Below are 27733 nucleotides of genomic sequence, written 5' to 3'. Positions count from 1 at the left end.
GAGAGACTCTGGGAGCCCGGCTGAGGGACATTGAGGACACACTGCTGAGCAGGGGTCTCCACCATGGCCTGGGCTCTTCTCCTGCTCACACTGCTGGCTCACTGCACAGGTGGCTGGAGGCTGGGATCAGGGCTGGAGACAAGAGGACTGTGGAACCATGTATGGGCCCTGTCCACTGACCCCTCTCTCTCACCCCGTGTCTCTCTTCGGATTTGCAGGGTCCTGGACCCAGTCGGTGGTGACTCAGCCATCTGCAGTGTCCTAGCCTGTGAATAAGACTGTTACCACCTCCTGCACCGGAAGCAGCAGCAATGTTGGGGCTGGAGGTGTGTCCTGGTACCAGCAGCTCCCAGGCAGTGTCCCCAACGTTGTCATCTATGGTAGCAGTGCTCGGCCTGCAGGGGTCCCGTCCAGACTCTCAGGCTCCAGGTCAGGGAACGTGGCCTCCCTGAGCATCTCTAGGCTCTAGCCTGGGGATGAGGCTGATTATTACTGCTCAGTGTGGGACCACAGTCTCAAAGCTCACACACTGCTCCAGGCCTGTGGGGAACGGAGACCCAAACCTGCTGTCCCCTCAACAATGGACTTCCTGTGAAGCTCACACCCCTTGGCCGACATAGCTGCTTCTTTCTTCGTTTCTTCTAAAAGTGGAGTCTTAGAGCAAGGCTAGGGAATTTTTTCTAGAAAAAGTGTCCTTGTTCTCTCAAATTGTGCCCATAAACCCAGCCCTACTCTGCAAAACATTGTCTGATTTTCTTCCGTTGGGCAGGATTTACTGCACACCTGGGGGCAGGCTGTCCTGGGAATTGAGTCCCCGTTGGGTCAGACCCCGGCAGGTTTCATGTGTTCCTGATCAGGATAGACGACTGTACAGAGATCCGTCCCTGCACACCCTGTGGTGAACACCAAGTATGTGCCAGACATGACTCTTGGGCTTAGGCTCAGCGTGAGTGCACTAGGGACAATCTACGTCCTCATGTTGCTGAAAATGTCCTGGGAGAGAAAGAGGACAAAGAAGTATGAATAGCAACACATAAGATGTTTCTGGAGAGTGAACAAGGGTGAGGCAATGAGGTGGACCTGGAACATTGGAGGGGTTGACAGGAAACCCCTGAATCTGACATGCTGGGATGATGTCTCAGTGCTGCATAGATGATCAAGGAGCCAGAGGGGAGCGTGAGGAGAGGACCAGGCAGAGGCTGTTGACTGTGTCCCCATCAGACCCCTCCTCCTGAGGTCAGGGGTCCAGGCTCGGGTCCTGCTGGAAAAGCTGTGCTGAGAGGTGGGTCCCAAGGAGCCACCTCTGTCTTTCTGACAAGGCAGAGCTGCCTCTTTCCAATCCCTTCCCCTGTGGTCCTTGTTGATGGACTCCCCCACTCCCACAAACAGTAGACAGAAGATGAATCCAGGGGAGGCCCGGGGGTCTGACCTTGCTCAGTAAAGTGGGGTCAGAGGGAGGAGGAGTGCCCCAGCCTTCCCAAGCCATGGGATGTGGCCGGTCCAGGCTTCTGTCTACCTGCTGTGCCAGCCGCAGGACACATCATTCCTCAGGGGCCAGGTCTCTGGTCACCCTGTCCTCCACTCATGTAAATCCATGAGGGAGGGTCAGGATCTGGGAAGGCTGCTGTAGGGAATGGAGTGGTGTGGGGGAGGGGGTGAGAAGGTTGCAGCCAAGTGATGGGCCCTGTGGTGAAGGATCTCCCCCAGGAGTGAGGAGGGGGCCATGGAACTGGCAGGAGTCAAGAGGGCCTTCCCTTCCCCCAGGCACGATACTCACATTCCCTTTCACATGCTTTGTCACCTGTAACGGGGCTAGAAAGGGCTGCTGTGGGCACGTGTATGAACTACACGGGTGAGCCCAGAGCTGTGGACCCAGCACCTGACAGCCATCAGGAACAGCTCAGTAACGAGAGTCCAGACAACCACGGGCCTCTAACTGGGGTGCCAGTTTTGTCACAGAGGACAGGATGTTTTTGGGGTGTGAAGGTATGTGGGATAGAATGGAATAATCCATGTGGTTTGGGCCAGCAATCAGGGACAGAAGTCAGGGCCACCAGGGGGCCAGCCATCAGTGTGCTCGCTAGAGGATACTCACCTGATAGGACCTGGGGCTCATCACCACCCAGGCTGCCTGTGCCCTTAGGTTAGCTCCTCTCTTCTTCCTCTGGCTCATTCCACCTGTGAAATCCCAGGGCACGGGAGCTGGACAGACATACAGCAAGGGCATACCTGAGTGCAGCAACTCCACCCACATGGGAATTTCTGGATAGAAGGAGACTTTCAGGAGCCCAGTCTCCATAACAGAGCTTTAGAGGTCAGAGTCCGCATGTCCATCATGACCTGGGCCCCTCTCCTCCTCACCTCCCTCCCTCCCCACACAGCTGAGAGCCAGACTCACGCAAGGTGGGTGGGAGATGCGCCAGCTCTGCTCCAAACCCTCACTCTCATTCAGTGGACTCCTGCCCTGCTCAAAGTCCTCTGGGTCCCTTTAGAGTGTCTGTGAGCCAGGCAGGGCTGACTCGGCCACTGTCAGTGATCAAGGTCCTAGAATGATGGCCAAGTTCTCTTATACTGGACACAGTAACATTGCTGGCAATGAGGCAGAAGCTTGGCTTCAGCAACACCTGAGCCATGTCCTCAAACTTCATTTCAATGGAAGAACAAACATCTAGCCCTCTGGGGTCTCCACAGAGTTTCTGGATGCAGGGCAAGCAGCCTGGCTTCCCTGAACATCCCTGGTCTCCAGGCTGAGAGGGAGGCTGTTTATTTCTGCTCAGCATGGAAAAGCAGCCTTGGAGTTGCACAGTGCCTCAGGCCAGTTGGGAAGCGACACCCCAACCCTGACCTCCCAGGCCTCACCCATCACCTGAAGACCATGTCACTGGCCCCAGAAGAGACAAGAGCTGGGTTTCTGCTGACAATCGTGTGGACTACTCAGGATTAGAAGACATAATAATGTGAGGATAAAAGGTTGCATCTGCAGAATTAGCAAGTGCATGGGAAGTATCATTACGAATCTATTTGGCCTTTGTGACAATATGTACATTCACGTCTTTCCCAAAGGGGAAACACAGATTTCAGGTTTAAGTAAATCGGTACTTATTTTTCCAGGTCTTTCTGTTCCATTTGGAGATGCTGAATTCATGCGTTCAGCTGGTCCATCTCTCTTCCCTCCAGGAGACATGTTCAGCAGGGTCACCAGCCTCCACCCTCCCCTGTTTCTTGGGCCTTGGCACATGTTCTGACCTCTGACCCAGGGCTATCCCCCTTCTGCAGGGACATCGGTTGGGTCACCTTACAGATCCCACCTTACATACCACAGCTGTGCTCAGACCACTTTGTCCCGATTCCCGTGCACACTGCACATGCACCTGGGCAGTATCCCCGTCTGCATGTCCTTGGGGCACCCCGTGTGTCCTTCCAGGTACCACATGCAGTGTCTGACAACAGGAGACACAGTTGCAGCTCCAGGGATACAGTTGACAGAGGTGGCCCTTTTGCGATAAATCATAGTCTTCACTGAGGTGCTCTGCCCTGAACACCTGCTCTCCTGGGCTGAGGCTGATGGTCAGGAATCCCCGGGAGAGTCTCTATCCCTGTGGACAGCTCATCCCTCAACCATCTACGGGCTCCACTCAGCGCTTGGTCAGGACACTGATTTTGTGACATAGCCTCAGTGCTGCTCTCACGGAGCTCAAGCCTCATGGGGACAACAGACACAAACCCCCTGTGCTGTCAGGGGTGGGCTGTCACTCCCTCAGTCACTGCAGTGGTACCTCTATCCAGGCTGCACTCTGAAGGAAAGTCTTGTGTCCCAAAACAGGGCCACAGGGGCTGAGATCTCAAGGACAAAGCCTGTCCCTTCTCCTCCTCTCCATCACCCAGATGAGATAGCTTTGACAGAATCTTCGGGGTCCAGGTGGCCTGGGGTACTAGAAATTCATTCATCTCGTCACGGGTAGTTGAATGAAAGATTGCACTACACACAACATCTGGACACAAATTGCGGGGACTGTAGCTGTTCCCATTGCAGAGAGTGGTCAGCCCCAAATTCTTTTGCCTTAGAAGCTCTGTCTTTTGGTAATTTTATGAGTATTATGGTTCTGAGTGCCTAAGTAGAGACCCCTCAAAGGGTTTCATTGGGCATCATGTTGACCTTTCCTACCTGGAAGATTAGACCCACAATATAAATAAGTGATTTTAGAAAAAGGATATAAACCCCTCTTATACTGAGAACAGAACAAATTCCTGCACATCAGGACCTTTCTCTTTCCCAGGAGGGTCATTCTCAGGTTATGGAAACACAGGCATCAGGGAAGCCAGCGGTGGGAAAGGAGAGGTTCACCCAGAGACCAGCAGGGGGCACTGTGACACTGTGTCTGGGGTTTTCTGCAGGACAGGGGCATCCAGCTGGGCAGTCTTCCACTGACAGAAAGCAAGGACTGGGCCCCTTGCGTCCAGTGGGGCCAAGGCAGGTGTGTCCGGTCAGGACCTGGAGGAGTCCCTGGACCCTGGCCTGTGTGTGGTCCCCACAGCTGCTGCCTCCAGGCCCACCCAGGGGGAACGCAGTGCATCAGGAAGTCTCCAGTCCAAGGGCCACAGACCCTGTGTGTGCACATGGAGAAGAGGGAGGGGTGGGTCTAATTTGCATGAGCAGCCCCTCCTCTGTGACCCTGTGGACAGGGGATAAGACAGGCCAGGGGCAATCCAGCCCCAGCTCTGTGGCCTAAGAAGGGCGTCTCTGTGTGTCACCATGGCCTGGATCCCCATCCTCCTCGTGCTCCTCTGTCACTGCACAGGTAGGGACAGGATCCAGGGCACCAGGGTGGGCCCGCAGCCAGAGTCAAATCCCTCTGGCTCAGCTCCCTAATCTCATGTACCCTGTCCCTTGTCTTCCCTCTGCTGTGTCTGTGTTTGCAGGTTCCCTGTCCCAGCCTGTTGTGACTCAGCCAGCCTCCCTCTCTGCATCTCTGGGAGCCACAGCCAGACTCACCTGCACCCTGAGCAGGGACATCAATGTTGGAAGCTATAACATATACTGGTACCAACAGAATCCAGGAAGCCCTCCCCGGTATCTCCTGTACTACTACTCAGACTCAGATAAACACCAGGGCCCTGGCGTCCCCAGCCGCTTCTCTGGGTCCAAAGATGCCTCGGCCAATGCAGGGCTTCTGCTCATCTCTGGGCTGCAGCCTGAGGACGAGGCTGACTATTACTGTGCAATCTGGCACAGTAGTGCTGGTCACAGTGACACGAACTCATGGGGAAGTGGGACAAATATCTCAGTTTGCTCAGATCCCTGCACTCTGACTCTCTTCCAGTTGAAAATAACTTGAATGCACACTGACTGTCTTTGGAAGTAGCTTCTAGGTCACAATACCCTTCCTCCCAGTGTCCTATTCAACCTCTTTCTACTGTCAGGAAAACAAACAAGCCAACAAACAAACAGGCAACAAAGAAACCCACGACAATGCCGACATTTTGTCTGGTGGTTAAAGTGTAAAACTCAGAGAGTGTTGAGCTGGCCCTTTTTCTCTTTACAAAGGCACATCCACTGTCTTAGTTTTCTGATCAGAGTCTGGACCATCGCAGCAGGTGGACAGTCCTCCACAATGTGGACTCTGTTCCTCCAGGGGTTGGGGCAGAGGCTCCCTTCCCTCCAGGTTCCTGTGCTCAGAGCTGGCTGAATAGCTGTCTGTTCCAGGTAGGATGTACTAAGTAAGATTGGTGCCGAGGGAGGACTCAGAACAGAAGAAATAGCAGGCACAGAGCTGGCTGGGCAACCAGGTTAGCTACTTGCCCTTTAAATTGTGACGTTAGGGGAGGGTGATTAGCCAGGGGAGAAACTTTAGGTGTCAGCAAAACCCTCAGTAGTGCTTGTGAAGGTAACATGCAGCGCTCCTTCACTGCTACAAATGCTGGGTCTGCTCTTGGGAAGGTGGGAAGTAGATCCCACAGATGTGAATTTACCAAAGCTGACACCATCAGGCACTTTGGGTACCCCTGTGGCTGGTTTCCTGAACTCCCAGGCCCTGACTCTGTCCTCCTCTCTTCTCCTGTGACATCAGGGCTCATCAGTGATCCAAGCAGCAGGGAGGCTGTGGGGCGACAGGGCAGGATGTCCCCTATCTGTGCACAAAGAAGTCCAGCCCTGTGTCTTTCCAGAAGGAAGTTCTTCCATTTGTGACAACATGGATGAACCTGCCAGATGTTACCCTAGGAGAAATCGGCCCTACAGAGAAAGACAAATGCTATATAATCTCATTTATATGTGGAATCTACAGGAAATATAATGTTAAAAATTACTGTACAGTTTTACTGATGTCGATGAGTTAGAATAGGGTAACACATACCAGGACAAGAAAGATATTTGTATAAGTCCAGCGTCTTACATAAATATTGATTTTGAACTGTTAATTTATAGTGATGAAAATAAACATAACAAGATTTATTATCACTCTGTATTGTGCAATTCAGATACTGAGTATACTCACAGTGTTTTATAACCACCACAACTATCCATTTCCAGAGCTTTTTCATCATCCCGAGCACCTAACAGGGGAATGGGTAATCTGGAATGGCAGAGGAGCCAGGCCCCAGGAACCCATGCCAATGCAGGAAGCAGCAGAGGGCAGAGGGCAGCTCCCATGGGGCTCTTGGCAGATTTGGCCGGACCCAGGTGGGAGCATTCGTTAGGCTGTGCTTCTTACCCCAGAATGACCATGTGGGTGCACGCTGCAGCCCATGGCACGGGGATCCGTGTGCCCGCAGCAAGGGGTCCAGAAACTCCAGCTTTCTTCCCAAAGTGTGTCAGGGAACATCCGTGAGAACTGAGGACCTCCTATGAGGCATCTGCTATATGATTCATGCTTATTCTTGTCTGAGTTCCCTGCAGAATCCATGTGTGCTCTCTTCCAGAGACTGAGGAAAGGCCTCATTTACAGTCTCCATTCTCTGTGCTTGTCAAGGGGAACTTGCACTTATTTCTGGTCTTTTTATTTATATTATTTGGGTACTTTTAGCTTTATTTATTTATTTTGAGAGAGAGAGAGAGAGAGAGAGAGGAAGGAGCAGAGAGAGAGGGAGTGAGAATCCCAAGCAGGCTCAGAACCTGGCTCAGGGCTCAATCACAGAAGTGGAGATCATGACCAGAACTGAAATCAAGAGTCTGACACCCAACCGACTGAGCCACCCTATTTCTGGCCTTTTGAATCTGTACCATTGATATATGTGTCTGTTTGGGGACCGATACCATACCAATTATAGGTAATGTAGAAAATGCAAAGTTTGATGGATGATAGAGAGATAGAATATACTCACGTGATCTATAGCCATGCACCGTCATTGATCTACCTCATCCAGTTCAGTGCAGAGGATAATGGGGACTGGCCCGCCAGAACGGGAAGTGAGATGAGAAAACTGAACTGTCCCCCCAGGTCTCCCGAAAAAGTTGTGGAGGGGCGTGCATGCTCTCCGCTTTTGTGCTCACTGGGCGGAAACATCCTCCCCCAGCGGTCAATGAGTCTTGGCCCCAACAACACAAGTCTCTAAATAGTGGGAGGAGCCCAGGGTGATTCATGCTGAGGAGGCCCTATGTCTGCAGCAAGGACTGAGGTGTGGTGGCACCTGCAGCACAGGAAGAAGCCCTGAGGGAGGAGAAGTTCTGGCCCTGTGTGGGTGGACAGTATGCCAGGCTGACTGAAGTCCTTAGTGCCCTGGTCTCTCTCTCACAGCTCCAGGATGTCCCTTCCAGTCATGGGTGTGGCTGGACACTGAGACAGCAGGAGGCACTGTAGGCCTGTGCCTGAGTGGTGTCTGTGTGGGGAGGGGTCCCAGCTGAGAACCCAGGCCTGGAGCCCTGCCTTGCACCCTCTACAAAATTGTGCCTAGAGGAGTTTCCCTAGTCCCACCCACCCTACACTCAGCTGTAACCACGTTCAGTCCCAGGGGAGGGAGAGATTTGCATGAAGGCTTCCTCTCTCTCTTCCAGGAAGGGAGAGGATAAGAGAGGTTTGTGCAGGTCTCTCCCTTGAGGGCTCAGGACCACAGCCTGGGGTGTCTCCACCCTGGCCTGCACGCCTCCCCTCCTTACCTTCCTTGCTCTCTGCTCAGGTTACTGGCTGTGGAAAGTGGAAGAATTGCTTCTGGGGGACCCCCAAGTTGCTTGTTTCCCCCATTTTGAGAACACACTGTGGGTAATAATCTGATACTGACCTGTGTTTCCACTGCTGTGTTGCTGGGTCCTGGGCACTGTCTGTGTTGACACAGGAAACCTCTTTATCAGGGTCTGTGGACTAGAAGGTCACCCTCAGCTGCACTGGAATCAGCAACAATGTTGGGTCGTATTAGGTGGGCTGGTACCCACAGATTCCCCACCGTGTCCCCAAAGCTGAGATGCTCAGAAGCACTAGGCCCTCCGGGATCCCAGCTGGGTTCTTGAAAACAGGGCCTCTCTGATCATCTCGGGCCTGTGGCCTGAGGACGAGGCTGGTCATTACTGACACAGTGCTCTAAGCCCGTGGGCAAATGATACAGCAACGTGCCCCAGTTTCCCATGGTCACTGCCAGTGACAAATAAACAGGGAGACCATGGACACCCCGGAGGGTCTGAGGGTCTGACTCTCTGAGCACAGAACAACTATGAAGAGTCAGTGACAGTAGCTTCGTCTCATGTTGTTTTCTTCTAAAAATAAGACAAATCTCTTAAGATAATTTACAGGCATAAAGTGCAGTCATTTAAATGGTACAATTCAGTGGTCTGTAGTATGTTTCCTGAGTTTGGCAAACATCATCAGGATCAAATTGACATTTCCATCACCTGCAGAAAAAACCCCTGACCCCCGAGCAGTGAGTCCATGGCCCCCCTGCATCAGCCCTTTGGAGCCAAAAATTCCTTTCTGTCTGCAGTGATTTTCCTGTTGTGCACATTTCACAGGTGCGGAATCACAGACAACGTGCCCCCGGAAGCTCACCTTTCAGTGGCATCAGCATGTGCATTGTTGTAGGAACATCACGGGCACCGTATTTATTTATTTATTTATTTATTTTTTCAATATATGAAATTTATTGTCAAATTGGTTTCCATACAACACCCAGTGCTCATCCCAAAAGGTGACGGGCACCATATTTAAATACAGGGAACATTTCATCATTTCATCTAGAGATGTGTTCATCTTGTGCAGAGGACACGCGGATCTATCTAGATGGCTGCAATTTTAATAGAGGCTGTCAAAATAACATAATTATTTTCCATGATGGTGTGTAATCACAGATTCTTTTTTAAAAAGTTTATTTTCCAATGGCTATTTTCCCACATTGTCATTTTTTATTTTGTAGATTTCTGCATACTGCAATTTTATTCAATAGTTTCGCCGGTGTTGTTTATTATTATGAAGAATAATATTATGTGTTACGGTCCATATTTCAAGTTTTTGTCTCATACATTTTTCCTTTCCTTGTGGTGGGGAGGTGGGCTCTGTGGCCTTTCTCTTTTTCCCATTCCCTCATGCCCGGCAGACTCTACATGTCTCCTCCCCGCTCTTTTTCCTTAGATGTTTCCAGAGCGTCCCTCCTGACTTCGCTTTCTCTCCCATCTGCCCACAGCACTGCATCTGAGACCTCCCGTTTCACTATTTCTCACCCTGGATGCCCATCCTGGGGTCAGGGCTTGGTCTCTCCACTTGCTGTCCTGTGTCTTCACTCTCAGGGGCTTTTTCCAGAGATGGTGGTTCAGACCCATGGCTAGCTTTCCCCTTCTGTCACCCCAGCCTTTTCGGGAACTGACTTCTCTTTCCACTGACGCTCATGATTTGTGGTGTGAATGTGGGAACAAGGCCACGAGGGATTCTGGGCTGGTTTTGTGTTCATTTATCATTTATTTTCACTTCCAGGTTGGAGAAGTTGATACATAATAAGTCTCATGTGGATATTACTTCAGCTACCCAGAATTTTTCATGAAAAATATTGTTAAGTCTAAACTAATAACAATAAAAGGAGACCTCCCTTAACAACAGATACCTTTAAAATTATTTCATTTTTTTCTAACTTACTTTGATATAAAGGGTGAAAATGAGCAGACAAAGATAATTTTAAGAAAACTGTTATTTAATATTTGTCTGAAATTTCTTATTAAGAGACTTAAATGTCACTAAAACCACAGGTAGAGAGTAGAGAGAAGAAGGCAGGTTTCCAAGTTAAGGGATGAAATATATGACTTAGAAGTGTTGGAGCTACTTTGAGTTCTCTCCTTGGTGAGGTACAGGCAGAGGCTTCAGCAGATGCTGTCACCCAAAGGAAACTTTATTTGCCACAGATAAGGGGATCAGGGACAAGAATTATCAAAGCTGTGTCTCCCTGAGTGGAGGCGAGTGGATTCCTTTCATTCAGGGTTAGGATGGATACCCAGAAAAGGGAGTTTTGTCATCTTATGCAAGAGTGGGCATGAGGTTGTGCAGGAATATGGAGCACAGAAGCTTGTGTCCCCATCGTGTGGTAGGTCAATGAAGCTTGTCCTCCTCCTAGGGCAGAGACTTAACATTATAAAGAGGCAGAGGTCCCTGGAGGACACTCCCTGGTCCATCTGCACTGGTGGAGCTGTTGCAGGAGATAAAACTGGTCTAGGCTCCCAGGCTTTTTCTGCTGTTTGCCTCTGAAATAGATGAACTTCCTGTGAAAAAGAAGGGGTGTCAGTGGGGTCCCGCTGGTGACCTTTTTAACCTCATTAACCTGTGGGGCAAGTTTTCAATCCTGCAAAAACAACTCAAGCATGTGCTTTAGGTCAAAGTTTACTTTTGTTCCTGCACTGGGGCTTTTCCTCTGGTCATTGTCTCTGAAGCACTCAGGCTATTTCCTGGCCTGGTGGAGACTGGTAGGTTGGCATCCCCTTTGTTCTCCTCAAACCCTGAACTCCTGACCTTGTTGCATTTCTGTTTTCTTTTCCTCCCAGGAAAGTGCTCGGTATGGGTGCTGGGCAAGTAGAACCTGCAGGGCACAGACCACAGAAAAAGCTGGGGTGCTCTTGGGTCAGGAAAGCTGTCTCCTCTTTATATACAGAGACTTTTTTCCCACCTGGGGACCCCTTCAGTTCTGCTTTCAGATGGCTCAGGGTATTTAGTTTAAAAACATGGTGCTGGGGCGCCTGGGCGGCGCAGTCGGTTAAGCGTCTGACTTCAGCCAGGTCACGATCTCGCGGTCCGTGAGTTCGAGCCCCGCGTCAGGCTCTGGGCTGATGGCTCGGAGCCTGGAGACTGTTTCCGATTCTGTGTCTCCCTCTCTCTCTGCCCCTCCCCCATTCATGCTCTGTCTCTCTCTGTCCCAAAAATAAATAAAAAACGTTGAAAAAAAAATTTTAAAACATGGTGTTAACAAGCAGCCCTGGGCTGCTTAGTCAGTTAAATGTCGGACCTCAGCTCAAGTCATGATCTCCTGGTTTCTGATTTCAATTCCCAAGTCCACCTGTCTGCTGTCAGCAAGGAGCCAGCCTAGGGGTTAAGGCAGACAGGGGGAACAACCTCAGGGTTAACAAGGCACCTTTTCTTTTGTTAACCATCTCTGCTCTGGGCTGCTTTGCCTGCAGTGCAGCGGTCTGTAGCTCAATTTACCTGTTTATCTAACTTGGTCCTTTCCTCCAGTGAAAGCAGCTTTTCTGCTATAGTACTAAGTTGGAGAGTGCTTCTGCCCTGAATGCCTAATCTGGCTTACCTCATATACCTTTGTATGGGGAGCCTTTGTGCCTGTTCTTATTTTAGGCCTTTTCCCCTCCCTCTCTATTCTGGGGGCTCTGCAACCCCTTTCTATTCTGGGGTGCCTTTGCAGCTCCCTATTCTTGGGATGTCTTTACATCCCCCTAGTCTTCGGGTGCCAATCTGGTTTGCCCAAACTCAGTTGCCGGAGTGCAGCTCCAGCAGATCCAGGGGTTCCCGAAGGATGAACAGCCTTGGCGAAAAAGTGAAAATAAAACAAAACTAAAATAAAAAACTAAAATAAAAACAAAAAATAAAAATGGACACAGACAACAGCAGTGTGTTGAACCGGCTGATTTATTGCAGTAAATGTGGAATTATATACGTTAGTGATTTCCTTGTAGCATACGTCAACTATGTTTTTCTAACATTACATAATTTTGAAAATGTTCCTATGTGTAAACAACCTTTAAGAAATAACATGGTGATTTTGCCTTAACTTTCCCGCATACCCTTTGATTATAGATTAATTTCTTACATTATTCCATTAGGCATCTGCGTTTGTCTATAATCTACAAAGGATTTGCTTAGCTGTTCTCGTGAAAGGCCCTCCATTTCTTAACACCTCAAGTGGAACAGTTATAGGGACATGACCTCCTAACCACATGAGGCCAGAAGAACAATGTGTTTGCCTCGGTCCGAGGTGCCAGAAAGGGGCTGAAAAAGCCTTAGAAACCCATGCCTCATACATTCTCAGAGAGACAATGCACCTAGGAACCAATGAACCATTCTGTAGCTTAACCGACTAGGTTCAGTCACCATCTGGAATGCCTCCGGGGGCCAGGTGGGCCTAGGGGTTGAAGTCACCTGTGCCCAGAGATACACTCCTTAGTTGCCGGAGTGAGGCTTTCAGATCCGTATGTCTCTCCTTACAGGCCCTCTTTGCTGGCAAATGCATGAGGCTATCCTTCCTGCAAGTAGAGGAGTCTCCATAGGGGATAGCAAGAGCTAACCGTAAGGCCGGACAATTTCTTGCGGAACCTTAATTTCTTCCCTAATGGTTCTTTTCCCAGGGGGCCTGCCGAGCGCAATTCCCCAACAGACAATACCCCAGGTACTTTTAAGGCCAAGTTACGTAAAAGCAGGAGTACAAGAAGCTTCACTGTCGGCGGGCCGCCCTGCAGTCACCAATCCGTCCACAGCCCAGGGCCTGCCACTCAGGCTGGGAGAGCTTGGCTTGCAGCACTCAGTTGTGAGCATTCTATGGCGTTGTATTTCTTTATGCCTTGTTAGCCCCTTGGTGTAAGCCCGGGAGACTCCTATGCTTATGCCCCACAGTGAACATCTTCTTTTGTCATCAGTAAGAAAACAAAACATGAGCCTGTTAACAACTAGTGGGTGACGCCATGAAACTTACATTCTAGCTTCTATTTTCCAGTGTGGAGTCTGGGTGGAAGATACTTTCTCACTTCAAGGAGATTGAAGAAGTCTGACTGTGCACTGTAGACAGGGACAGCCCTAACAATGGACTACAGAGAGGAATGTGAGAAATGAAGGATCACAGGGTGTCTGACTTGGGATGCCCTGAAGAGAGTCTCATACATTCACAGTGGGAGCAGCCATCACAGCCATGTGCACCTGCAGCCAGTCAACTGGGGGACTCAGCTGGAGAGGGAGCAGTATGTGGATTTGATGGGGTGGGTGGTCAGTGAGGCAGGTGGGACTAAACCTCGAGGGGTATTTGGGATGGATTGTGATCATGCTAATGATGACCCAGGATTTTAAGAAAGTGAGGAGGGATAGGGAGTCTAAGGAAGTGAAGAAACCAGCAGGAAAAGGGAGAGAGAAAATGCCATTTCTTCCATGTCATAAGTATCCTCTCACCCACCCTCATATTGGACAAGAGGGAGTGGTATCTGTCTCACTAGGCCTCCTGCCTTGTCTCCTTGACACCAAAGGAGAAGGAGAAATAAATCAGTTGTGATAATAGCCAAAGTATTAAATGACAGCTGAGGGGCCCCTGGGTGGCTCCGTCAGTTAAATATCTGACTTCGGTTCAGGTCATGATCTCATGGCTACCGAGTTCAAGTGCCACGTCGGGCTCTCTGCTGACAACTCGGAGCCTGGAGCCTGCTTCCCATTCTGTCTCCCCTCTCTCTGCACTTCCCCCACTTGTGTTCCGTCTCTCTGTCTCTCAAATATGTATAAACATTAAAAAAAATTTAAAAAGACTGATGAAAGCGTCTCCCTCACTCTCTCAGGTAGGATGAATTCTCTTCCACTTCCTGCACAGCTCAAGACCTATTTGTGCTCATGGAAAAGAATGAATGAGTATATGAATGAGAGTGATGAAAGTTTTCAGAGAACAAAATACAGAAGAGTACATCTTCAGTTTGGTAAAGAAAACTATAAAACACCTTCCCTTCGGTGAACACACACAGAGATGAAGCTCTGAAAGCTTTCCCACCTCGGGTAGGGAGCAAGGCCACCATGTCCTATGTCAACACTGCTGTTCCACATAGGACTGGATGTGTCTGTCAGAACCATAAGGCAAGACAAACAATGAGAGGCATTCAGATGAAGAAGAACAAGAGACAATTGTCCCATTTCAGGTGAGAGAATGACCTACAGGAAAACTACAAAGGAAGCTACAATGAAGTATGCAAATATATAAATTCAAACAGTAATAAATAATTTTGGAAAGATTTTAGAATAAAGATCAACATAGAAAGATCATATAGATGTATACATACTAGCAATAAACAGGTGAAAATAATTTACAAAAACCTTAAAACCACTCGATGAACTATTTTGGGGCATATTTAACAAAACAAGTATAGGCCACAGGTGCTGAAATCTGGACAATGCTGGTAAATGTAATCAAAGTGGATCTAAAACAAGGAAAGATAAGTTCCGTTCATGGGTTAGAAGACTCATTATAGTAAATATGCCAGTTCTTCCCAAATTGGATAAAAGTGTAATTCAGTTCCTGTCCTAGCAAGTCAGGGTGGTATGGATAGAGGATAGACGCATTGGCCAAGATAGCAGAACATAATACCCAGAAACCAACCCACAGAATGAAGGATAAACAACTTTTTTCTTTTACAAAGTAAAAGAAGCCTTTCCGAGGAGAAAGGATGGACTTTTGGACAAATGGCCACAGAACAGTTGGATATCCTGAGAGAGAAATGAATCATACTTAAAACTCACTTTATATATATTAAAAAATTACTAAAAGTATTACAGAAATAACTGTAAACATAAAGCTGTAAACATAAAAGGAGAAAATATTCAGGATCTAGGGTTTTATAAAAAAGTTTAGACAAGACACTGTCAGGATAACCCATGAAAAAACAAAAGAAAAACAAAAAAAAAAATGACACTTGTTAAATACGACTTCATCAAATATAAATTCATTGTTTTCCCTTTTCTTCTTAAGGTAGTAAGCCAAGGAAATTACCTAAAAATATAGAAGATTAACATAATACTCAATTTAATGGAAAGTAGCTGGAATCCATTGCTTTAACGCACAGGAGTTTTCAAATATTCACGAGATAGACATATTCTCAATTGTAGGCCAGAGGAGGGACGTGAGGTCTGGAGTATCTTCTGCAAAGAACTGGCAATTTACCATTTGATTGAGGTAAATGCCTCCAAATCCTATGGACTAGGGCTTCTTTGGAGACTGAAAACTGCTACATTGAACATGGGCAGCACTGTAGGGTCACATTATACAAGATTCAGCTCAATGATGTGTGAATGAACAGAAGTGAGGAAACCCGCTGGGCTCTCAGGGCTGTGAAAACATAGTGGGGTGTGTGCCCTTCAGCCAGGAGGGGGTGCTGTGGGACTGCCATGGTGTCCCTACACAGGGGCTCAGTGAGGACCATACACTAAAAGGAACCTGGGACTGGGGACTGGGCCCTGTACTTCCTGAGGGAGACTCAGCAGCTGCGTCCCTTCTGGTGTGGCAGAGTCCCCACTTGAGCAAGGACATGCGTGTTGTCTCAACAGGTGCTTCCTTGCAGGGGTCTCCCCAGTGGTGAAGCCAACCTCCATCGTCCCCAGTATGTGATGTGAGGTGGCAAGAGTGACAGCCAGGGAAGGGGGAAGGGGGAAGAAGTCGGCCTCCTGCACAGAACTGGCCATGTGTCAATGTGGACCCATCGCTCTGTGGCCCTGATCCTCATCTGTGTGGTTGTACAAGAGTCACCACGTCAGTGCTGCCCCATCAATAATAGCCAAGGGCGCTGTGGACAGACTCACTATGCGGAGCCAGAGGAGAGCACAGTGTGTCCTCAGGGGATGGGAGGCCACACAGGGGACACCTGGCCTGTCCCGAAGGAAGGGGATGGTGGACAGAGCAGTGGGAAGGCAGGAACTCTGATGAGATCTGCTCACCATGTCACATATGCTGTGTCTGGGCCTGGATACCAGGGGGTGGTCGTCACCTGCTTCTGAGGGTCGGCCATGATTAGACCTGGGACCAGTATGTGGACAATGCTTGTGCCCTCTGCTCAGGACTCCAAACTATGACCCCCTTCTCCTGGCATGGCCCCAGAGACCACCTCCCCGTCCAACCCACCTGACATCTCAGGCAGAGGGACTTGACCCAGGGTCAGTGAAGTGTCAGAGAGCTGCTGGTCTGATTTGCATGGATGGGCCGTCCCTCTCTCAGAGGATGAAAAGGGGAAGGAAGGGATTAGAGGAGATCTGCTCAGCTGTGGATCCACAGAAGGCAGGGTCGGTGATGACCTCCACCATGGCCTGGTTCCCTCTTCTCCTCACCCTCCTCATCCACTGCACAGGTGACTAGATGAGGGAACAGAGGAAGTGGTCCAGGGAGGACACGTGGGCCTTGGATTCTCCTCTGGTCTCTAGATCCCAGCATCCCCCTCTCTATGTCTCTCCCCTTCCAGGGTCCTGGGCCCAGTCTGTGCTGACTCAGCCGCCCTCAGTGTCTGGGGCCCTGGGCCAGACGGTCACCGTCTCCTGCGCTGGAAGTGCCAACAACATTGGTATTGTTGGTGTGAACTGGTACCAGCAGCTTCCAGGAAAGGCCCCTAAACTCCTCATCTATGCTAATAACAGACGACCCTCAAGTGTTCCTGACAGATTTTCTGGCTCCAAGTCTGGCAACACAGGCTCCTTGACCATCACTGGGCTCCAGGCAGAGGACGAGGCTGATTATTACTGCCTGTCTGCTGACATTACTCAAGGTGCTGACACAGTGCTCCAGGCCTGTGGGGAAGTGAGACAAAAACCTGCTGTCCCCACAGCAATGGGACTTCCTGTGCAGGCCTGACTTTTTGGCCAAGTACTGTGCTTCCTTGTTTGTTTTGTACAAATTAGGGTCTGAGACCCTCCACAAGCAATAAGTCTACAAAGTCTTTCCACATTCTTTGCTATTCCTCCTTGAAGCCTGTCTTTGGGATATATATACTGTGTGATTTTCTCAAACTGAGCACATTCCTGGGTGCCAAAGGCAGGCTGCCCTCAGGACAGGGTCCATGACAGGTCACAGCAGAAACAGGAACACAAATCCAGCTCTGTCTGAGTCAGGACACATCGGGAGTGTCCGCTATGTGTCCTGGTAACAAAAGCTCCCACTATTTGCCCCTAAATCCTCATCTATTATGATAGTCGGATCCATTGTGGATCCTGATTCCCTCTTTGGCTCCATGTCTAGCAACTCTGGCTCCCAGATCTTCCCTGAGCTGAGGGCTGAGGGCTGAAGAGGAGGCTTCTGGTCCCTGCCCCGCCTGGGACAGCATCGTGGGGTCACACAGAGTCCCAGGCCCATGAGAACTGAAAGCAGAACCCCTTTCTCATCTGCTGGAAGGGCGAGGCCCCAGCAGCTGCTCAGGTTCAGCCTGTGACTTCTGCTTCTGATGCTCCTGCTGCTGCCACCATGGGCCCCGGTGCATGCAACAGCACCACCTGGGAGTGAGGGCTCCTCCTTCCCTTCTGTCCCCAACGTCACTCACAGCAGCCCCTTCCTAGACAAAGGGTCTCAAAGGACACAGAAAGCTCATCTCGCCCATCACGTTGAGACACAAGGTCTCTAAGTTCATGGACTGGGGGTCGTGGGTCCAGTATTCTCAGCTCCCACCTGACTTCTGAGGAAGCCAGGGTCTCCATCCTTGGCCATTTACCTATTTCTAGAAGTTTCCAGACCTATGTAATCCTCGTATTAGTCTTCAGTAGAAAGAACTGTTCTTTTGGCTCTTTGGGATGACTTCTTCTCTCCCTGCAGCACCAGCCCCAGAGTATATATGACTAAATCATAAACTTTTGTCTTTTGAAATGAGTCCCTGTCCATTCCCATCAATGCTTAGATCCAACCAGGGATTTTCTTATTCACTTGCAGTGCCTAAACCTTACAGAAAGATGGTGAATAATAATGGTGTTTAGGTCACGTTAGCCTTTTCATCTTGTAGAAATGTCCTCCCCACCCCCATCTCATTATCTAATTTTCTGGGTGTGGGACTGAGTTCTCTGTGTGTGGGAGACTCTGTGTTATCACAGTATACATTTTCTGTCTGTGAATGTGGAACGAGGTTGTACACAAATGAAACTATGATCTCTGAAGGCCGTTAGTGCATTTTGTGTATTTTGTTAATATATTATTTATTTCTTTATTCGTCTATTTGCATCTAAATTAGTTAGCATATAGTCCAATAATAATTTCAGGAGTAGATTCCAGTGATTCATCCCCTATGTATAACACCCAGTGCTCATCCCAACAAGTGTCTTCCTTAATGCCTCTTACCCATTTAGCCCACGCCCCCCCACAACCCCTAGCAACCCTCAGTTTGTTCTCTATATGTAAGAGTCTCTTATGTTTTGTCTCCCTCATTGTTTTTATATTATTTTTGCTACCCTTCCCTTATGTTCATCTGTTTTGTATCTTAAATTCCTCATATGAGTGAAGTCATAGGATGTTTCACTTTCTCTGACTGGCTAATTTTACTTGGCATAATATCCTCCAGTTCCATCCCGTAGTTGCAAATGGCAAGATTTCATTCTTTTGATTACCGAGTAATTCTCCATTGTATATATATACCACATCTTCTTTTTCCATTCATCTGTCAATGAACATTTGGACTCTTTCCATACTTTGGCTATTGTTGATAGTGCTGCTAGAAACATTGGGGTGCCTGTGCCCCTTTGAAACAGCACACTTGTATCCCTTGGACAAATACCTAGTAGTGCAATTTCTGGGTTGTAGGGTAGTAGTTTTTTTTCTGTTTTCCCACTTAATTTTTTAAAAAATATAACTTATTATCAAATTGGTTTGCATACAACACCCAGTGCTCATCCCAACAAGTGCCCTCCTCAATGCCCATCATCCATGGGTAGCTCCATTTTTAGATTTTTGAAGAACCTCCATACTATTTTTCAGAGTGACTGCACCAGTTTGCATTCCCACCAGCAATGCAAAGTGAGATCCTTTTTCTCCGCATCCTTGCCAATATCTGTTTTTGCCTGAGTTGTTAATTTTAGCCATTCTGACTGGTGTGAGATGGTATCTCATTGTGGTTTGAATTTGTATTTCTTTGATGATGGGTGATGTAGAAACTTTTTTCATGTGTCTTTAACCATCGAGATGTCTTCTTTGGAAAAGTGTCTATTCATGTCTTTTGCCCATTTCTTCACTGGAATATTTGTTTTTTGGGGGGATGGTTTGGTATTTGAGGATATGTGGGAAAGGCTGGGACAATCCTGTTTGTCCCCTGCCAGCAGGGACACCATTCAGGGCCTCCAGGGTTTCAGGCATCAGTGTGCTCACTAGACGACGCTGACCTGCCAGGACCTGGGGATCATCAGCACCCAGACCACCTGTATCTCTGGGTTAGTTCATTAACGCCTCCTCTGTGTGCTCCCACTTGTGAAAGCCCTGGGCAGGAAAGCTGGACAGACAGACCTCAAGGGTTCACTTGAGTGCAGCCACTCCACCCCCATGGAAGTTTCTGGAGCTACAAATATACTATGGGGAGCTGAATCTGCACAACAGAGCTGGGTATCTGCCATGACCTGGGCTCCTCTACTACTCACCCTCCCCACTCCCTGCACGGGTGAAGGCAGGCCTTACCCAGGACAAGTGGGAGATCCCCCCACCCTGCTCCACACCCCTCTCTCTTTCACACTGGGCTGCCATCCTGCCCATTCCTGGGCTTTGGGCTGAGGACAGAGCTGATTATCCCCTCTCAGCATGGGGCAGCAGTCTTGGAGCTTGCGCCGTGCTTCAGGCCAGTGGGGAAGTGACACACCAACCCTGAGATCCCTGCCTCACCGGCACCTGGGGACCTCACAGAGCACCATGTCACAAGCCCGTGAAGAGACAAGGGCTCGGTTTCCCCTGACATTCCTAAGGACCTCTCAGGATTATAAGGAATAATAATGTGAGGGGGAAAGTCTGGTCCTGTAGAATTAGCAAGTGCACATGGGTAGCATTGTTGTGATTATAATTGTGGCATATGAATATATATGCATTCACGTGCATTCACAATAAGTAAAAACCATTTCAGGTTTTAGTGTAGGTATGTTTATTTTCCGAATTTCCATTCCAATTCCATTTGGAGATGTTGGATTCACGTGCTCATTGGTCCATCTGTTTGACTCTCTGAGTGGATATTCACTAGAGTCACCTACAACCAGCCTCCTCTCTTTTTCTGGCCTTGGCACATGCCCTGACCTCTGACCCACAAGTCCCCCAGCTCTCTGCAGGGACACCATTTGACTCACCATATAGTCCCCACCATATGTACCACAGCTCTGATGGAAGTTCTTTGTCCCAAATTTCCATGCACACCCCACATGAACTTGGGCACTATCTCCATATGTGCCCCAATGACACCCCTTCATTGTCTTTACATTTACCACATGCAGTGTCTGCAAACACAAGACACACTGTGCGTTCCAGGGATATTTTGGGCAGAGATGGACATTTTGAAATAAAGCATAGTTTTCCAGTGAGATACATTTCCAAATGTGAGAATGTCATCATTCCAATAAGAGACCTAGAAAGGCTGTTTCTTACTCCAGTCTCGGGTCACAACATCAGTAAGACTGCTGCCTAAATGAACATTCTGCTTGGTGGGCAGAGGGGATCACAGCAGCTGGAGGGCATGGTGCTGAGGGCAGCAGGGGAGCAGTGTGGCAGGGGCCTGCAGAGGGGAGGGGCTGAGCCAGACAACTGGGAAACCACTCAGCTGGCCGGAGGGGCAGGAGGCAAACTGTACCCTCACTGATGTGTGACCTGCTTCCACCTGTGAGCCCCAATGCCCTGTGCCTTCCTGGATCTGGCTGTTTCCCAACACCGATTCCAATGTGGATCATGTCCTTTTTCTCTATGGCATCTGGTAAGTTTGAGGCTGATAGAGAACCACGAACTAGAATGTATTTCCAAGGAGAAAGTGGGCTCTCGGGAGAGTCTGCCCAGAGGATGAGAGAGCTTGTGGGCAGAATCCCCGCATGGAACCTCAGGGGACAGAGCTCTGAGGGGTCTCCACCATGTCCTGGAGTCTCTCCTTCAAACCTTTAAACAGGAAGCTTTTGCCAGATTTTACAAAAGGAGTCCCTGTGATCACACAGGACCTGCCCTTTCCTCAGCTCATCACGGAGCAGGTGCAGTGACATCAGACTCATAATCCATCTGTTGGTGAACCGGTCACTTGAGCCAAGGTCCCCAATTTCTGCACTGAAAACCTCTGCAATATGTACTATTGTGGGTGTGGGGCAGAAGCCCCATGAATGTGATGACTGGCATCATGTAGAATGCAGCCAGCGTGGGAGGAAATAATCACTTCAGATCCAGGGTCACTGCCCCACACTTTGCATAGGGCTCTTCACCCAGTCAAGTGGGACAAGACCTCTCTCTGCTGCCCTTGTTCCACCCATCTTGTCTCTGTTACTTAGTGTCACCAGCACTAGTCACAGTCAGCGACTAGTCCTCACTGAGGAGATCTCTGCCGTCATGGCTACAGCAACACAGGCCAACCTAAGGCCGTGACGTCCATCTGGATATTCAAGAATGACCACTTGTCCTTTGCCATCTATGCTAAGTAATAACCATTGATTTTGGCTTTTTAATTACATTTTCTAGCTATTAAGGAATAATTTGAAAATAAAAGAAGTGAAGATCTCCTTTACCTGCTCTTGATCTTTGTGGAAATCGTCTCCTCACTACTGCAGGAACTAAGATGTGGGCCTCAGGACTATATCATCCGTGTGTGAGAGTGTGTGTTTTACCATATTATACATGTATCTGTTTGTATTTTTATGTGGGTTTTATTAGGATATGGTGTTAAATCTAGTGAAAGGCCCTTTTGAGACCAATTGGGGCAATATGGTCATATCTCTTGATGTAATAATATGGTGTGTAATATAAAACTCTTTCTTATTATGTAACCCAGTTTGTATCATTGGAATAAATCACACTTAATGGTGGTGTATCAATTTGTAAATATGGTATTGAGGTCTCTTTGTCAATATTTTGTACCCAATATTTGTATCAATATTTCATGATACTGTTCTATTCTTTTCCTTTTTGTGAAAGGTATTTTGAAAGTGTATTTTTGAGTTTTATAACATTTTTAAAAGAAGTAAGAAACATTCAATACCGTGTTATATTATGAAAAAATATGAAGCAAATAAATTGGAATCATCTAAATTCTGAAGTTTTGTTAGATGTCCCTTGTGAAAACGTCTGTACCTAATGTATTTCTGTGGAGTGCTTCTATAATAAACTTTGCCATTTTTATATTGAAATTGGTCTATTCACTCAATGTATTTCTAGGACAGCCAATTTTGTAACTTCTAAGAAACTATGTATTTAATGTATTCTTACTAACATGTACCACTTAAAGTTCTTTTTATTCATTTTTCATTTTTCCATGTGAGATTAACAGGATGTGCCCTGGGACAGCACTGTGGTCCCTACACAGCTGGTCAGCAAGAACCAATCACTCACAGGAGACCAGGCCTGGAGGCTTTGTGTTGTCGCAGCAGGTGCTACCTCCAGGGTTTCCCCGGGCAGGAGTTCCACCCCCATCCTCCCCAGTGTGTGGTGTGAGCTGAGCTCCAGCACCAGGGTTCAGGGAGGGGCTGGGCAGGCACTGGATGGACCTCATTTGCATGCACAGCCCCTCCTTGGCAGAGGGTGGAGGAGAAAAGGAGGCCTAAGGCGGCCCAGCCCATTGTGGGCACCAGGGGTTGTGTCCCCATGGCCTGGACATTGCTCCTCCTCCTACTCTTCCTTCACTGCACAGGTAGGGACAGGCCTTATGGCCTCAGGTGCTCCCCACATCACTCCTCCTCTGCTCAGAATCCTGAATTTTGGTTTCCATTTCTAGCCGCATTCCCAAAGGGTGTCTGTGTTTGCAGGTTCCCTGTCCCAGCCTGTGCTGACCCAGCCGCTTTCCCTGTCTGCATCTCCGGGAACAATTGCCAGACATCTGCACCTTGAGCAGTGTCTTCAGTGTTGGCAGCTATTACATACATTGGTTCCAGCAGAAGCCAGTGAGCCCTCCTCTATCTCCTGTACTACTACTCAGACTCAAATAAACACCAGTGCAGTCCCCAGGCACTTCTCTGGGTCCAAAGATGCCTCGGCCAAGGCAGGGCTTCTGCTCCTCTCTGGGCCGCAGCCTGAGGACAAAGATGACTCTTCCTGTGCTATAGTTCATGGCAGTGGGAGAAGCTTTGGCTTCTCACAGTGACTCAGATACGGAGAAAGTGAGACAAAAACCCCTGGGTCCACAGACCTTGTGTCTGAGCCTCTGTTATTGGGAAGCTTCTGTGGAGGCTCCTGTAGGGGAGAGTCCTTTATGGTGACAGCTGTCCTTGAGGAGGAAGGACTGACACACAGATGATGCTCTTGCCTGAGACAGCACACGTATCCCAGGAGCCCAGACAAATCAGGGAATGGAGCCCAACTGCACATGCCCCTGGGTCTGGAGAAAAGTAACAAGAACAACTATTTTACAACCAAAATCTCTGGCTCTCCCTCTAGTCATATCTCCTTTACTACTTGCAGAATACTTCACTTCACATACTCATGTTCATCAATTATATGTTTTGTATCTGTTTTCCCACATCTAGAAATTCTTTGGGACACACACACAATTGAGTGTCCTACAATTTAACTGAATTTAATGCTTAGTTTATCTGCGGGGAGATAGTGTCAGATCCACAGGTGAAGGGCTCAGCACCAGGAGGCTGCTCCCCATTTTGATGCCAACAACAACTAGTAGATGGCCTGTACCCTCTGTCCAACGTGGCTACACGTCGAAGGTTTCCACGACTCCCTCCTCGAGTTCCATTAATTTGCCAGATCAACTCACAGAACCGAGGGAGACACTGACTCCTTTTGTCAGCTCATTAATGATATGAAGGGGTCACATAAACAAATAATGAAGAGACACCTAGTGTTAGGTCTGGGAGCGTCTCAGGCACCAGAGCTTCAGTCCCTGTGGAGTTGAGGTGCATCTGTTCTGGGAGTGGATGTGTTCGCCAAACCGGAAGCTCTTCAAACCCTGTACTTTGGCTTTTTATTGAAGATTTGGGTAGATGTGATTGGACATTAACTGCACTGTCAGTCTTCCCTCCCTGTCTCAAGTATGAGGGGGTGAATATTTGCAGCCTCTGATCAAGGCTTGGTCTTTCTGGGCACCAGCCCCATCCAGGAGCCATCCAGAAGCCCACCCAGAGTCATGTCATTACAATTAATATGCTTCTAGTGCTCTTGTCACTTAGGAAATGACAAGGATTTCAGAAACTCTGTGTCAGGATCCAGGGTGCAGAGACTCCTATATAGTTCCTAAGATCACACAGTACGATTGTCTCAACTGGACAAGGTGAACTAGACAGTCATGTTCATCCACAAATCTCAGGCCAGAAACTGTGACTCTTGTGTTACTGACGACACATCCATACTCGATATGTTAATAAGCACCCTGGTCATAGACACAATTTTCTCTTTCACCCATCTGACAAAAAGTGAGTCACAACTTCTTCAGACTCACCTCATCCCCTCCCCCTCCCAACACAGGCTCCTCTTCTCCCCTCTGCTCCTGCCTCCCTCAGGCCTTCAGTCTCTCCGCATGGCTCTTCAGGTCTGAACCCATCTCTATGTTAGGATTTCAGAGAGAAGTAAAATCTTACAGTAATTTCCACTCTCTAGGGTTCAGCTCTAGGGAGGAGAAGTCGCAGAAATTGGACTGGCAGGAAATCCCCTCATCATTTGATTTTCGCTCTCATCTCTGCTTATAGTTTCCATGCCCACCAGCCTCAGTAAATCTCTGTAATATGAAACAATATTATTGTGTTTGTGACAAATGAAGGTTCATTCAGCCTTTGAGTATTTGCCCACAAATGCCATTAGTACAATGACTTTTCCCCCTTCAAACTTACTGAGGTTCCACAAAAGGTAACTGTTGACCTAGCCAACAAAGGAAGGATTGGCTACATAGTTCCAGACATGACAACTTTTCCTGTTCTTGAGAATATTTGTTTCCGAGGCCATCAGGAGACTAACGCAGCAACACACTTTTGTTCCAATCATTGAGGTCTCACGTATTAGCCTTTTTCCAAAATAAAAAAGGCATTCTTTCATGGTCACCGCCAAGTAGGCATCGAGGGACCTTGGGGCATAGTGGGAGGTGGCTGTGCTGTGCAGGGCAGGAAGAAGGGACTGTGTTGTCACCCCTGTCTTGTGCTTCCTGAGACCGGAACCCACAGATGTGGGATATGTATCTGTTGGGGTGAAAATGGACTAAAGACCCATCCCCAAGATCCAAATTCATGATTCAATGGAATTCCTATCAGAACTAATCTGCACCAAATTCCTTTTCCTTGTGTAAATTCCATCCTTGTGCAAGGGAAGTGACCTTCAAGACACTAGCCTTCTTTAGCTCCAAGCTCTAGAACACAGGAGGCTCTTTAAAGAGCCAGCCCCAGCGATGGATTTGCATGGAGAACAACACTCAGGGAGCGGAGAGAGGACATTAGAGGGACAGGGGTACACTTGTCTATGTAGTTGGCCTCTGAAGGAAAGACTTCCTGAGGATACATGGAGCATATTCTCTCTCTCTCTCTCTTCTCTCTCTCTGTCTTACACACACACAGACACACACGCAGATGCACACACACACACACACACACACACACACACACACACATCTCTCCTCTGAGTATATAGTGTCCTAGATTCTTCAGTTTCCCAGCTTCTCTTTCTCTCCAGAAATCATAGTCAACATGTACTCAAACAGTACCACCAGGGTCAGAATCCCAAGAGACAGAATCCCCATCATCAGAAACACCAGCAACATCCAGTGTGACTGGGGTCCTGTCACAAGGGCAACCAGCACATGCTCTGAACACCTGCCCTCCTGGGACAAGGCTGATGCTCGGGAATCCCAAGGAGACTCTCTGTCCCATGGGTAGCTCAGTCCCCGACAATCTCTGGGATCCAGCCAGCCCCCAAGGCTGATCAGTTCATTGATTCTGGGACAGCAGCTTCACTGATGCTCCCACGGAGCTCAAGGTATATGAGGACATGCGGGGGTCTGTGCTTCAGTCTTTCCAGTGACACCTGCACCTTCTGGATCTCTCCTGAAAATTCTTCTGTCCCAACCAAGGGCCACAGTGACAGTGACCTCACGGAAACAGTTCCCCTTATCGCCATCTCTCCACCAGTCGCATATGGAATCTTTGACAGAAAGTTTTCAGCCCCGTTGGCCTCAGATAATAGAAATTCATTCCTCTACTCATGGATGTCTGAATGAGCTTTTTTTCTATCCTGAATATGCTGGACACAAAGAACAGAGGTAGAGCTGTGTTCACCCCAGAGACAAGTCTGACCCCAAATCGCTCTTTCCTGGAAGCTCCCTCAGTGCTTGGTAATTGCATCACAGAGATGGTTCTGGAGTTCATAGAAATAGGTCCCTCATGGGATTTCACTGGACATCATGTCGGGCTCCTACCTGCAGAAAAATTCCACCATGCTATACTAATGACAAAGAAAACATGATTTTTGAAAAACTTTATCGACTCCTATTCAACCTCCAAGAGAAAGCATCCCTTCTACATTGTTCCCACAATTTCTATTTTTCTCTGTAGTAAATACAGATCTGTGAAAAGTTTCCTAGTGATTGTATCTGCATTTTCATAAGAACATTGTCATTGAGTTTCAATGTCACTGAGAGAAATTTTTTATACAGAAGCATACACCCATTTAGTTTTTAAAATTATTTTGTTGTATTTTTTTAATATGAAATTTACTGTCAAATTGGTTTCCATACAACACCCAGTGTTCATCCCAGCAGGTGCCCTTCTCAATGCCCATCACCCACCCTCCCCTTCCTCCCACCCCCCCCATCAACCCTCAGTTTATTCTCAGTTTTTCAGAGTCTCTTATGGTTTGGCTCTCTCCCTCTCGAACTTTTTTTTTTCTTCTCCTCCCTCATGGTCTTCTGTTCAGTTTCTCAGGATCCACATAAGAGTGAAAACATATGATATCTGTCTTTCTCTGACTGATTTATTTCACTTTACATAATACCCTCCAGTTCCATCCACATTGCTGAAAATGGCCAGATTTCATTCTTTCTCATTGCCAAGTAGTATTCCACTGTATATATAAACCACATGTTCTTTATCCATTCAGCAGTTGGTGGACATTTAGGCTCTTTCCATAATTTGGCTATTGTTGAAAGCGCTGCTATAAACATTGGGGTACAAGTGCTCCTAAGCATCAGCACTCCTATATCCCTTGGGTAAATTCCTAGCAGTGCTATTGCAGGGTCATAGGGTCAATCTATTTTTAATTTTTTGAGGAACCTCCACACTGTTTTCCAGAGTGGCTGCACCAGTTTGCAACCCTCAGTGCAAGATGGTTCCCATGTCTCCACATCCTCTCCAGCATCTATAGTCTCCTGACTGGTTCATTTCAGCCACTCTGACTGGTGTGAGGTGGTATTTCAGTGTGGTTTTGATTTGTATTTCCCTGATGAGGAGCGATGTTGAGCATCTTTCCATGTGCCTGTCGGCCT

At 48.2% G+C, this 27733-nt stretch overlaps 2 protein-coding genes and 1 gene segment (V, D, J or C); all 3 read left to right on the top strand.

The window, feature by feature from the left end:
* The window catches only part of LOC106988621 (immunoglobulin lambda-1 light chain-like), a 505411-nt gene that overhangs the window by 59612 nt on the left and 418066 nt on the right, over positions 1-27733 (top strand). The window lies entirely within an intron of this gene.
* The window catches only part of LOC106988734 (immunoglobulin lambda variable 5-39-like), a 603934-nt gene that overhangs the window by 172244 nt on the left and 403957 nt on the right, over positions 1-27733 (top strand).
* Positions 16334-27733, top strand: part of LOC128312485 (immunoglobulin lambda-1 light chain-like) — a 442895-nt gene continuing 431495 nt past the window's right edge. The window contains exons 1-2 of the mRNA XM_053206510.1: positions 16334-16489; positions 16601-16903. Coding sequence (XP_053062485.1) covers positions 16336-16489; positions 16601-16903 — 457 coding nt within the window. The 5' untranslated portion in view covers positions 16334-16335. The remainder of the gene's footprint in view (positions 16490-16600; positions 16904-27733) is intronic.

Source organism: Acinonyx jubatus, chromosome D3, assembly GCF_027475565.1.
Source record: "Acinonyx jubatus isolate Ajub_Pintada_27869175 chromosome D3, VMU_Ajub_asm_v1.0, whole genome shotgun sequence".
In the NCBI taxonomy this organism is placed as follows: Eukaryota; Metazoa; Chordata; class Mammalia; order Carnivora; family Felidae; genus Acinonyx; species Acinonyx jubatus.
Note: the sequence above shows the minus strand (reverse complement) of the source record. Positions and strands in the feature narration are given on the sequence as shown.